This window comes from Salvia miltiorrhiza, chromosome 8 (assembly GCF_028751815.1).
Source record: "Salvia miltiorrhiza cultivar Shanhuang (shh) chromosome 8, IMPLAD_Smil_shh, whole genome shotgun sequence".
Taxonomy (NCBI): Eukaryota; Viridiplantae; Streptophyta; class Magnoliopsida; order Lamiales; family Lamiaceae; genus Salvia; species Salvia miltiorrhiza.
Window position 1 is genome coordinate 24,845,969 of NC_080394.1, and position 11,993 is coordinate 24,857,961.

The 11,993-nt window shown below is 33.6% G+C and overlaps 1 protein-coding gene across 1 annotated transcript; it reads right to left on the reverse strand.

Moving 5' to 3' along the window:
* Positions 1-2,393: 2,393 nt before the first annotated feature.
* Positions 2,394-11,498, reverse strand: LOC130997196 (uncharacterized). The gene is made up of 7 exons (XM_057922449.1): positions 9,645-11,498; positions 8,627-8,675; positions 8,425-8,527; positions 8,245-8,340; positions 8,071-8,145; positions 7,541-7,610; positions 2,394-2,779 (listed from the first exon to the last, which is right to left on the reverse strand). The coding sequence occupies exons 1-7, from the start codon at positions 9,972-9,974 to the stop codon at positions 2,705-2,707; spliced, it is 798 nt and encodes a 265-aa protein (XP_057778432.1). The 5' UTR covers positions 9,975-11,498; the 3' UTR covers positions 2,394-2,704.
* Between the last annotated feature and the right edge of the window lie 495 nt (positions 11,499-11,993).

Sequence of the window (11,993 nt, forward strand, 5' to 3'; positions counted from 1 at the left end):
ATATATATATATATATAGGGTTAGCTTCTATGGAGACCACTCCCCTACATAGAGAACAAAGACCAAATCTTGTGCGCCGATCTTGCTTAATCTAACGGTTAATATAATTTCATGATTTGATTTTTCATGTAATTAAATGTTAGTTGATTAAATCCACTTAAATCTGGGATCACGTTGAATAAATCTCGGAAATTTCGAAACTTCCTATTCCGGAACCTGATCCGTCAATGAACATAATATGTGAACATTATTATGTTCATTTATTTTCCTACGAAAATATCAACGAACATTAGTATGTTCATTTATTTTTTTACGAAAATATCGACGAACATTAGTATGTTCATTTTTTTTTACGAACATATCAACGAAAATTAATATGTTCATTTGTTTTTTTACGAACATATCAACGAACATTAGTATGTTCATTAGTATTTTCTACGAACATATCAATGAACATAATATGTGGATGCATTATTCACATAACAGACTCTTCATCAAAATAATATTCCATAAATAAAAGATTTGATTGCCTATATCTATGACAATTAACGAAAATATCAAATTTTCACCAGATGAATCATCACCCTTGGATATACCAAGATCGACGCACAAGATTTGGTCTTCGTTCTTCGAATATTTTATGGTCTCCATAGAACTCTATCCTATATATATATATATATAGGGTTGGGTTCCGGTGGATCCCTATGCTTATAATAGATCCGTAGATCCAAATCTAAACCACACATTTATGACATGTGGCGCATCAAGATGGTGACACGTGGCAAGACATTTCAAGGCAAAATCTGGAGAGGGGTAAAATTGGAATGTAATTTTCGAAATTAAAAAAAAAAATAGATTTTCTCAAAATAGGTATATTTTAGATGCATAAAGTTTCATACGAGAATGCATGAACTTTCATATAAAAATGCATAAAGTTTCATATAAAAATGCATAAGATTTCACCCCACCCCAACCCCACCCCCTACACCCCTGAACCCCACCCCACCCCAGAACCCCACCCCCAGCCACCCCCTACCCCCACCCACCCCCCCCCCAAATTTTTTTTTTCAAAACTGATTTTTTGACCACTAACCCACCCCCACCCACCCCCCCACAATTTTTTTTTCTCAAAAACTGATTTTCTGACCACTGACCCCCCCACCCCACCCCCCAATTTTTTTTTTAAATGAGTTTTTTAAAAAAAAATTGGGGGGGGGGGCTGGGGGTGGTGTGGCGAAACTACCAGATTTATTAAAATGAAATGCATTTTTTGTATAATTTAATGCATTTTTATGTGAAAACTTTATGCATTTTTGTTTGATTTTATATGCATGTAAAACATGCCTATTTTTGGGGGGTGGTAATGGATGGGAAGGGTTGGGGGGTGGTGTGGGCTGGATTGGGGGGTGGTATGGAGTGGGGTGGTGAAAATACCAAAACTGGAAAAATTAAATGCATTTTTCTGTTCAAAGTTATGCATTTCATGTGAAAACTTTATGCATCTTTGTGTGAAACTATATGCATCTAAAATATATCTATTTTGAGAAAACCTAAAAAAATATATATTTTTTTTTTAATTATTAAATTCAAAAATTACATTCCAATTTTACCCCTCCAGATTTTGCCTTGGAATGCTTGGAAGCTCCTTGCCACGTGTCACCATCTTGATGCGCCACATGTCATAAATGTGTGGTCAAGATTTGAATTTAGGGATCTATTATAAACATTGGGATCTATATGATCCCATTCCTATATATATATATATATATAGGGTGCGGTTCTAGAGAGAACTACATTATTTGTGAGAACGGGAGAACCATCAAATCTAATGCATCCACTGTAAAAATTAATGCATTCACTGTTAAAATTAATGCACTAAAATAATTAAAAAAAAATGCTCCCTTCAGGATTCGAACCCAGGATCTGCATTCATCCAACAAGATGATGCATCCACCGTAGATCTTGACGATCGAATGGCTGAAAATGGTACTCCGGTCTTCTTTTATTTATAGTTCTTTCTTGAACCTCTCCCTATATATATATATATATATATATATATATATATATAATGGTTTTAATGAAAATGATCATATATTGTAAAAAATGAGAATTGATATGAATACATCAGTATATAATGCTAAACAAGCTGTTGAAAATGTATGAATAACCATTCTTCTCTAATCCCCTTTTCTTGCCTTCTCTTTAAGTTTTGTTCTATTTGCCTTAGAATAAGAATGAACGCGAAAATAGAATAAAATGAAGCGAACCCATTATTCTCGCCAAAATCCCTTTTCTTGCCTTCTCTTCATGTTCTGTTCTATTTCTCATACGTTCCATTAAGTGGCGCAACTATGGAAATGTAAAGAGTGATTCGCCACATAGTAAGCATCCACTTTGTAAGATAATTTAAATGGAATTGTGGTAAATTTTGCTTGGTTTGTAATTGTACCAGCAGCAGTAGTTGTTGTAGCATCTGTAACTACACCATCAAAATCTCAACTTGGTCACTAACTAATCTCCATAGGAGAAAAACCACAAATTCATATTTGACACATTAATTGCACTACATACAATATCACTAAATTACCATGTTTCCAAAGGATGTGTTTGACAGGAGAATATTCGTGGATATGAGAGTATTTTTTTATAATAATTTCCAGCAACTTCAAGAACAAGAATCTCATGACTTCCGATGGCGGACCCATCATTTTTTAAGCAATTGATTGGCGGCTTTTACCCAAGCATCATAGACCTCGTCTGAGAAGACAACGAAATACACCTGAAGAGAATATGAAATGGCAATATTCAATTTAATGTGACACTTCTACTAGGAAGATGAATGACCAACAAATCAATTGTTACAATTAGGAAACGGAGGAAGGACAACCTAAATCATGTGAACACTCTTATTTCCACTAGTTCCTTCAAAATCATGCTTCAATCTACCAAGTTTGAATTTCAATCCCACACCAACTCCCATTGACAAACTATTTAAACAGTATAAATGAATAGTATTGATGTTGGGGGAGAATTAACAATTTCACCGTGGAGAATAGGGAGTTCAAAGATTAGGTGAAGCCGTGATCATGATTATAAAGGGAATCTAAAAGTTAAGCTGAAGGGACAACGTGACATACGAAAATAAAGGGACAACGTGATAAGCAAGTCTTGGTGACATCTTAGGAATGACAGATGAACAATGTAATCCACCATCCATATCATAATATAATAATAAATAAACAAATAAAAACTGATTAAAATAGTTCCACGAACCTTATATATCAATGAAAATCGGAGATGCATAGTAGTTGATATTGAAAATTGGAAATAACTAAAAGCGTAAGAGTAGATGTGTGGTTGGTTCCTTACTGCATTTATCATTTTTTATACAGGACTGCTAGCAATTATGATTGTTACTAACTACTGTGGACTAGATGGATATAATAACAAAACCAGAGCATATTTATTAACTGTATCTCCAACATTGATTTTAAGAACCTGTAACAGGATAGGTGTGGTTAAATATCTTTAGAAAGATAGCTTCAGGAGAAAGTTCACTAAAATAAATAGTTTTATCATAATTCAAATGTAATGTGCATTGTTATGACGCCTTCACTCATAGCTTAATCCACCAGTCCCTTGTACTTAATAAATTCCCGCACGATATGATTTTCATTGTCACTTCAAATTTTGAATACATCTCCTATTAATAATTAGCATTATCCCTCACAACTCACAATAGGAACTGTTCATCATAAGATCAAAAGTGTTTAAAAGACCTTTAATAGGTCTACCCCTTTCAGTTTGAGTGGTTGATGCAGATGGAAAAATCATTGTAGCAGCAGAAAATGTCAGCAATTCGGAGGGAATTAATATTTCACGTTGATAGCTCATGCAAAAGGTTATTGGGAAGACTGTTCCTTTTAGATCGTTATGATATGGAGAGGCTTGAAAAATGTAGTTCATAAGTCATAACAAAATTTAACAAAATCCGCCACCAATTAAATGAGAAGAAACGGATAGTCGAAGGTGTCAGTTGTATCTTATGCAGTGCTACTTACAGCAAAAGATCCAAATTTAAGGGTTTGCCTAGCTGCTAACATGCAACATTGTATGGAACCAGAAAATGAGTGATGAAGTTCTGATAAAGTATCAAGGTAGGCAGTTGGTCCCAAACTGCTCTAAGCGTCGCATGCCTATTTTACAGGTCTGTGAAGGTTTTCCGACAGAGTGAAGTATCTAGTGTTCCTTTGGATATATCTTAATCTCAAAGGTAGACATTGTACCTCTCAACTTACTGCCAAAATAGAAGCACGGGCCAACAAATCTCAACTTATCCTGGGATGTTTGATGAAACAGAAGCATATTTGTACATCTAAGTTATGTTCATTGAAGCAAGAAGCAATCTCAGATCATTTTTAAACTGGCACATTCTTGTGGTCTATATAAGACATTGAGGTCTGTAGTCACAAATAAGAGAATGAGTGACATACTCATAAGTAGATATCTCTCATTTGAACCAAATAACTTAGAGGGTGTTTGCTAAGCTTATCTTAAAGACCTTATAAACTCCAAAAGCATATAAGATGTTATGTCTCAAGAGCTTATAAGTTGTCAAAGTATTTGGATAATTGAGCTTATAAGTTAAGAGAGTGAATTGTGAGGTGGAGAGAGAAAATCTTAATTAGAGAAATGAAATTGGAATGGTATATGATGACAATAACAAATCATAATTGAGTTATTTTTGTAAAATGATTGTTGCTTATAAGATAATGAGAAAATAAGTTGGGTAAAGGAACTTCTTTTTTGGGGAGCTTCTAAGCTCTTGGAGCTCTTTTTTTACAGCTTATAAGCCCTTATAAGTTGTTTAGGAGCTTATTTTGCCAAACACTTTGAAGAAGCTTATAAGCTGTTTTAAAGAGCTTATAAGTTAAGCCAAACACCCTCTTATTTATATGTGATATACCTAGAAACTAAATCCTTTTCACTGTTTGGTGGTTGGCTTTAGTTCTAGGGGGAAGAAAAATCTTAAACTCGGCCAACAGATGATATCCTTAGCTTCAGAGGCCTCATCTAGTTGTGCTTACTAAAGGCCATCTTTGCCACCACAGCACAGTAGTTTACCACCTCAGTGCTTCTAAAATATCTCAACTCGTGATAAAACACATTTTTGCTTCATGTATTATTTGGCAGGTTTCGTATAGGAGAGAGATGTTGGTAGCTTATAGTTACAATTATGAGAAAATCTTATACTTCAAGATTGCTGCAACAGATAATTCACAGGAAGTGGCATAGGAAAAATAAGCTAACTAAATCAAAATAAGGCTCCTATTGTTGGACTTGTATACTGAAAGCAAGACGTTTAATGCTTGTATGCAATGATCCTGTTTTCACTACACGATTTCCTATCTGATTTGTTCATTTATGGCACATGTAACATGTTGCTTTTCTTTTTGTCTCTTGAGTAAATAGATCATATGATTGGTAAAACTTATGAGATATAAAATTGTATCACAACCAAAAGAACTGGAGGTTGAGTTATTGGTTTAGGCTGCAATATAAATGAAAACAGTTTGTCCTTGACTATTTATATATACTGTCTTTCCGGATCACATTGAGATGTGTTCTTCTATCTGACCATTGAAAAATCAATATCTCGGTGACTTAACGAGCCTTAAATCCTAGCAAGATTTCAGGTGTGCATACGTGCTTGTATGTCACTTTGACTTACTATGGATGATAGTCATATATTATCTCAATATTCTATGTATCTTGGGTGGTAGCAGATCGTATATGATATCAAGATGGCGAACACTTCATCAACGAGTTCAAGCAGTTCTTATCAGAGTCGGGACTAAGTTTGCGGTTGATGCCATCCACTTAGGAAACTTTCAATATAAGTAGGAGAGTGATGCTTTTGTACTAGCTAGTAGAAAGACACATTATATACTAAAAGTTTGCTTTAGTATCAGTGGGAGATTGTTGGATTTATATACGTTTTATGCTTGTAAGTAATGATCCTGTTTTCAATATTTAATCTCCTATCTGATTTGTTCATTTATCACATATGTTACTTGTTTCTTTTGTCTCTTGGTTAATTAGATCATATGTAGTGTTGTAGATCACAGAAGTTCATATGATTGGTAAAACTTGCGAGATATAAAATTGTATCACAGTTGAAGTAACTCGAGGACGAGTTATTGGTTTATGCTGCAATATGAATGGAAATAGTTTGTCTTGACTACTTATTTATACTGGTACGTCTTTACGTATTGATAGGGACACAATGATCTGTGTTTTTCTATGTGTTTTTCTATTGACCGTCGTGAAGAACCCAAATCATAATAAGATTTTAGATGTGTATACATGTTTGTATGTCAGTTTGACTTACTATGGGTGAGAGTTATATATTAGCTCAATATTCTATGTATCTAGGGTGGCAGCAATTTGTATATGATAATGATATTTAGTCATTTGTATTAGGTATCTGTATCCAGTTTATCTTACCAAACCCTACAAATTGATTAATTGCAGGTACGATAATAAGATCGAGTGTACTACTTAAGGAATTGATAAACAATTAATTAATTTAAGCTGATTGAAGCTATAATTAATTAATGAGTGTTTGGTATCTTAAATATAGAGTTCGATAAGTCTAATACAAGCCTCGATTCACATCATAAATAAAGGGGTAAGTTAATAAGGACTCTCTATTGGAATGAATTAATATTTATTAATTAATTTGAGTCTTGTGTTGGACATAAGAAATTAATTAATATAAAGACCCATCTTTGTTTTATAGTATTTGTTCCCTGGACCAGCCTACTTAGAGGGTGTTTGGCTAAGCGTATTTTAAAGAGCTTATAAGATGCTTATAATATGTAGTTTCTCAAGAGCTTATAGGTTGTCAGAGTGTTTGGATAATTGACTTTATAAGGTAGAGAGAAAATATTTGTTACAAAAAAAAAAATCGAATAAAAATGAACTTGAACTTGTATATGATGAAAATAACAAATTATAGCTAAATAATATTTGTAAAATGATTGTTGCATATAGGATTATGAAAAAATAAGTGGAATAGATAGAACTTATTTTTTTGGGAAATTATAAGCTCTTGGAGATTATTTTTAGAGCTTATTAAATTATTTCTCTGGTGCTACTTCCACAGAAAGAGAGGCAGTATTTTAAATACACGCTAGATATAGAATTCATCGTATCATCGTCCATCCAATAGCAGAGGAATAGGCACACGATACAGTCCAAAAGATCAAATCTGGAGTCTACGATCTTTCATCTATGCTAGAAATTCTCATGTAACGTGATGCAATTTAAACTAATAAGAGCATGCTAGATTATCAATGTATGATGAAGTAAATAATCCAAGATAAATCCTTGGGCAATATGAATTGTAATTAAATTTATAGTTCCAACACCTACTTTACCAAACTAAGGAAATGCATATACAGATACATAATCTTTTAGACAACAAGAAGCACCAAATGAAAAGCAATTTATAACATATTGTTGAAAAAGAAAATACCTCCTTAAAGTCGCCAGCAAATGCATTTACCGTAGATATGGCCACTTTGGCAGCCTCATCAAAAGGATAGCTGCAACCACAGAATATGAGAAACTAGCAGAAGGCCACTTTAAGAGACTACATGAACTTAAGAAAGATATATCAAGAGGAAGTAAACAAAATTAATTTTCTTATCCAAACTCAGTCACCATTGAAGCTTGCTACGTTTTTTAATAAAATAAGTTTCAAATTGGAAAAAGATTAACATCAACATGTCGGACATAAAAAAGAATCCGCTTTCTTATAACAAAAAGAAAAGATGCAAAATATCTTCAGGAACTAATAATTTAGTAAAAATAGAAAGAAAAAAGTTGAGATGAAGAATCATACGATGCACAATAACCTAGTTCATTGTAGCTTGTAAGTATAGGTTGCAAAGTTAGGCAGATAAATATTTTAATAGACAATTATAAAAAGGTAATCTAGATGTAATACAAGAATTTAAAGTTTCATTAACTTCAGAAGACAATACTCATATCTTGACTATATACCTGTAGACCCCGCAGGATATAGCTGTGAATGCAATGTATTGAATGCTGTGCTCTTTTGCCACACGTAGACTGTTTCTGTAACAAGTTTCACACAAAACAAAATACAATTTAAGATTTCAAAAACTCAACTTGCAATTCCGAATAAGGGGATTTCGACAGAGCTCAACTAAGTACCTGTACGCATTTCTCAAAGCAGCTTCAGGGTTCTTATTTGTATAATAAATTGGTCCAACGGTATGAATAACATGAGAAGCTGGCAAACGAAAGCCCCTATTCATTTAAAAACATTAGCTTAATCCATCACATTACCAATGAAATGAAGGACTGAAGAATATTGTTTTGAGCAACACGTACGGGGTAATCCTTGCTTCTCCTGTGGGGCAACGAACTCCAGGCCTCACTTCTGGGACCTCATAGCATGCTTCCCGTAGTTCTGGACCAGCAGCTCGATGTATGGCTTGAAAAATACGGGTTCAGACAAGACATAAGAAAAAGATAACCAAAGATCATAGTTCACTAGGAAAAACAAAAGAAAAACAAAGTAATAGAATCTCACCTCCATCAGCACCTCCACCTCCAAGCATCTGTTCATTTGCTGGATTGACCTATAAGGAACCAGAACAATGAGAATGGAAATTTACCACTGACATAAATTGTGTGATGAGGCATCAGAAAAAGCGAAAAATTTCTCGAATACTACATCAAACCTTTGGCTCTTAAATCAAGAAGAAGAATATTATGGCCGGAATATGACCTCTAAAAATTAATTGTACAGCTAGTTCTTGGAATAACAAATCTCACTCTGTACAGCTCAACTTAGTTTGATTTTAAGAACTAAATCTTGATGATTAATATAATGCATGAGAAAATCTGCATATTCCTAACAGATGCACAAAAGTAATGCACAAACTTAAGATACATGTTTCAAAATGTCTCTTTTCCCCCTCAAGCCTCTTCTATTTCCTAGTAATTACAAGAATAGAATCATTAATGAAATTTATAAATTTTAAAAAAAATTGTAAACTTTCTATCCTGATGGGATAGCTCAAAATCCGATAGTCTAGGATGAGGCCCAAAAATTGCTAGCCTGAAAAAACTTCAACCTGATTGGCCTGAATTGAATAGCCCATCAGGGCCGACCCGGAACCGGGTGGATTGTTCCGATTGGAAACGACATGAGAATGGAAGGACAACTAAATTCAAACTTTGAGAATGATAAGTCCAAAGGTTATACTATAAAATAATTTTCAAGGTTAGATTAAGCAAATTGTTGAATTAGGAACAAAGATGGAAATGATCATTTGCATCTTGCTAGCGAATCTTCCATAACAGTATTAGGAACGCAACTAATATATAAAACTTATGAAAGCATAGAAAAGTCTATTCCCTGAATAGCAGCTATTGTATTCAGCATTAAGGTGACAAAATAATACTAGCAATGTGCCAATGTGATCACAAAAAAATCAACCCCAAATGTCCAACCCAAATCGTCCGATCTTCTACATTTCCTATAAACTCGTACCTCTGCACATAAATTCACACACACACAGAGAGAATGAGAGAGGGAACCTTACAATAGCATCGGAGGAGCCATCGACGGACCACCGAGTAATGTCCCCCTTCTGAATCTTCAGAACACTCGACGGCGACAGCTGAAACGCCACAGTATCGGCGGCGGCGCTCGACATCCTCGCAAATCCAGCTGCGACGGTGCTTCCGCCGCTTACTCTGTGGCGTGGGCTCGCAACGACGGAGGGGGGCCGAAAGGGGGGGCGAACGGCAATAGTCCGATGTGAATCTTTCTTGAGTAAAGGGCGAGGGAAAGGATTGCGTAGGGTTTTGGGAGAATTTGGAGCGGAGAAAATGCGGAAGATTCTGGAGTAGAATGGAGCAACCTGAGTCATGAGTTCATAATTAAATTCCTGTTCATAAAGGATCTACAAAAACCACATTGCATAAGGCATACTACTCCCACTCGGCCACTCTACATAAAAAGTGGAGCAATTTTAGTTTTAATGCAATATTTATTGATTTCTATATAGTGAATAAAATATTTTATTATTATATGACATGAGTGATTGAAATTGAATTATGTGTGAGTCATATTAATTAATGTGGAAACATGTAAAAAAAGTGTCTTAAGTTTTATGAATATCTGCTGAATTAAAAAATTATTAAGTAAAAAAAAAAATCTAACCATCCATTGACCACACAAGAATACTAATTAATGGGCCGAGTCTTATCAAAATCTTATCGGCAAAAACCCAATAAGGAAAACACAACCCAATTAGGGACAAAAATTAATCAAATAATTTTGATTCAATTCAGTATTCGATTTGAATTTTTGGTATTCGAATACAAAATTTTATGATTCGAATACAAATACAAATACTTTTTTTAATTCGATTAGTTATCAAATATGATTCAAGAATTACGATATTCGATTCGGTATTCGAAAATATTCGATATATATATATATATATATATATATATATGATATTTATATTTAAAACATAAAGAATAAAATAGATATAAAGTAAAATACACAATAAAATAATATTTATTTAGATAAAAATATACAACAACAACAAGAATAATAATAATAATCAAAGCTTTGAAAAGACTTTGATTACAAATATAATTCAAATGAAAGTATTTTATTTGAAATATTATTTTAGAATTTTTCTCTATCAAAATCGTGAATTGAATATATTCGACTGGAATCAAATAGTAGGAAGACGAATCGAATAATAGAAATTTTTTAATCGAATATTCAATTTATATTATTTAAAATTTGTAAAAAATGAAACAAATATTCGATTCGGTTCGAATATTCGCGAATCAGTATATGAAACAAATACAAATAGTAAATAAGATTCAAAAGATATTCGAATACTGATTCGAATATGTAATTACTTTTACGAATATGAATCGAATCCAATGATATTCGATTCGATTCGATTTGTTTACATCCCTAAACCCAATAAGAAAAATACTGAATAAGGAAAAAAAAAGTAGTCGTCTATTACAGATAAAATAAATGATAAAAAACAAGACAGATCGGGAAAGAACAGAGTAGCACACTTTCCTGATAATATAGGAAGAATGTGAAGAGGAAAACATCAACAGAGTCCGATCGAATCTGGGTCAGAGTCTAGCACACCAGAATCCTGAGAAAACTAGACTCGACACTCCAGAACTCATGAACAAGCCGAAAGAAAGCATCATCATTACAGGGCGTTCACATGATGCCGAAGCCTGAGCCTGTTAAACGAGAGGCACTAGCGCTGCACATATAAGCCCAAGTAGTAAAACAAGAGCGCAAAAAGAGAGCAATAAGAGAGATCAAAATAAGAAAGTTGCCCCATTTTTCATGGATGTATAGAGTTTTTCTTTTCTTTGTATTTTTTTTAACATGCACACTTTTCTTTGTACTTTTTAAAAAATAAATGTTTAAAAGATTATGTGGCGTAGATTGAAATTTGAGTCAATTCTCTATCACAACACCCACGCTACATTGCATATTTATATTTGAGGCACTCTCTCGTGCAACTAGTTTTTTAATGACACTACTTCAACATACAAATGATACTTGAAGATCTTCAAGTGTAAAGACTGTTTTGCCCTTAATTAGGGCGGATCAGATTCGAGTCAAATTCAGGTTTGCGCGCGGGTTAGACACATATAGCACTATTAGTGTCATATGTGCCAACCGAAAAAAAAAAAAAAAAAAAAAAAAAAAAAAAAAAAAAAAAAAAAAAAAAACAACTAAGTATATGGCACAAATGACACTAATATGGCCATAAGTACTTGTTGGGTTCTGGAAGGTCTAGAATAGGTGCGTAAGGGGGGAATACACTTGTAGGCTATTTTTATCAAACAACAAACACAACCTTTTGATTAAAGAAATAGTTAAGGAAAAC

What these genes read in the sequence shown, in the direction of transcription:
- LOC130997196 (XM_057922449.1), bottom strand. Translation starts at nt 9,974, where the DNA reads ATGACTCAGGTTGCTCCATTCTACTCCAGAATCTTCCGCATTTTCTCC. An exon ending in GGAGAAGCAAGGATTACCCC is followed by an intron (nt 8,341 to 8,424) that starts GTACGTGTTGCT and finishes TTAAATGAATAG; the next exon opens with GGGCTTTCGTTTGCCAGCTT. An exon ending in TTGCTGGCGACTTTAAGGAG is followed by an intron (nt 2,780 to 7,540) that starts GTATTTTCTTTT and finishes TATTCTCTTCAG; the next exon opens with GTGTATTTCGTTGTCTTCTC.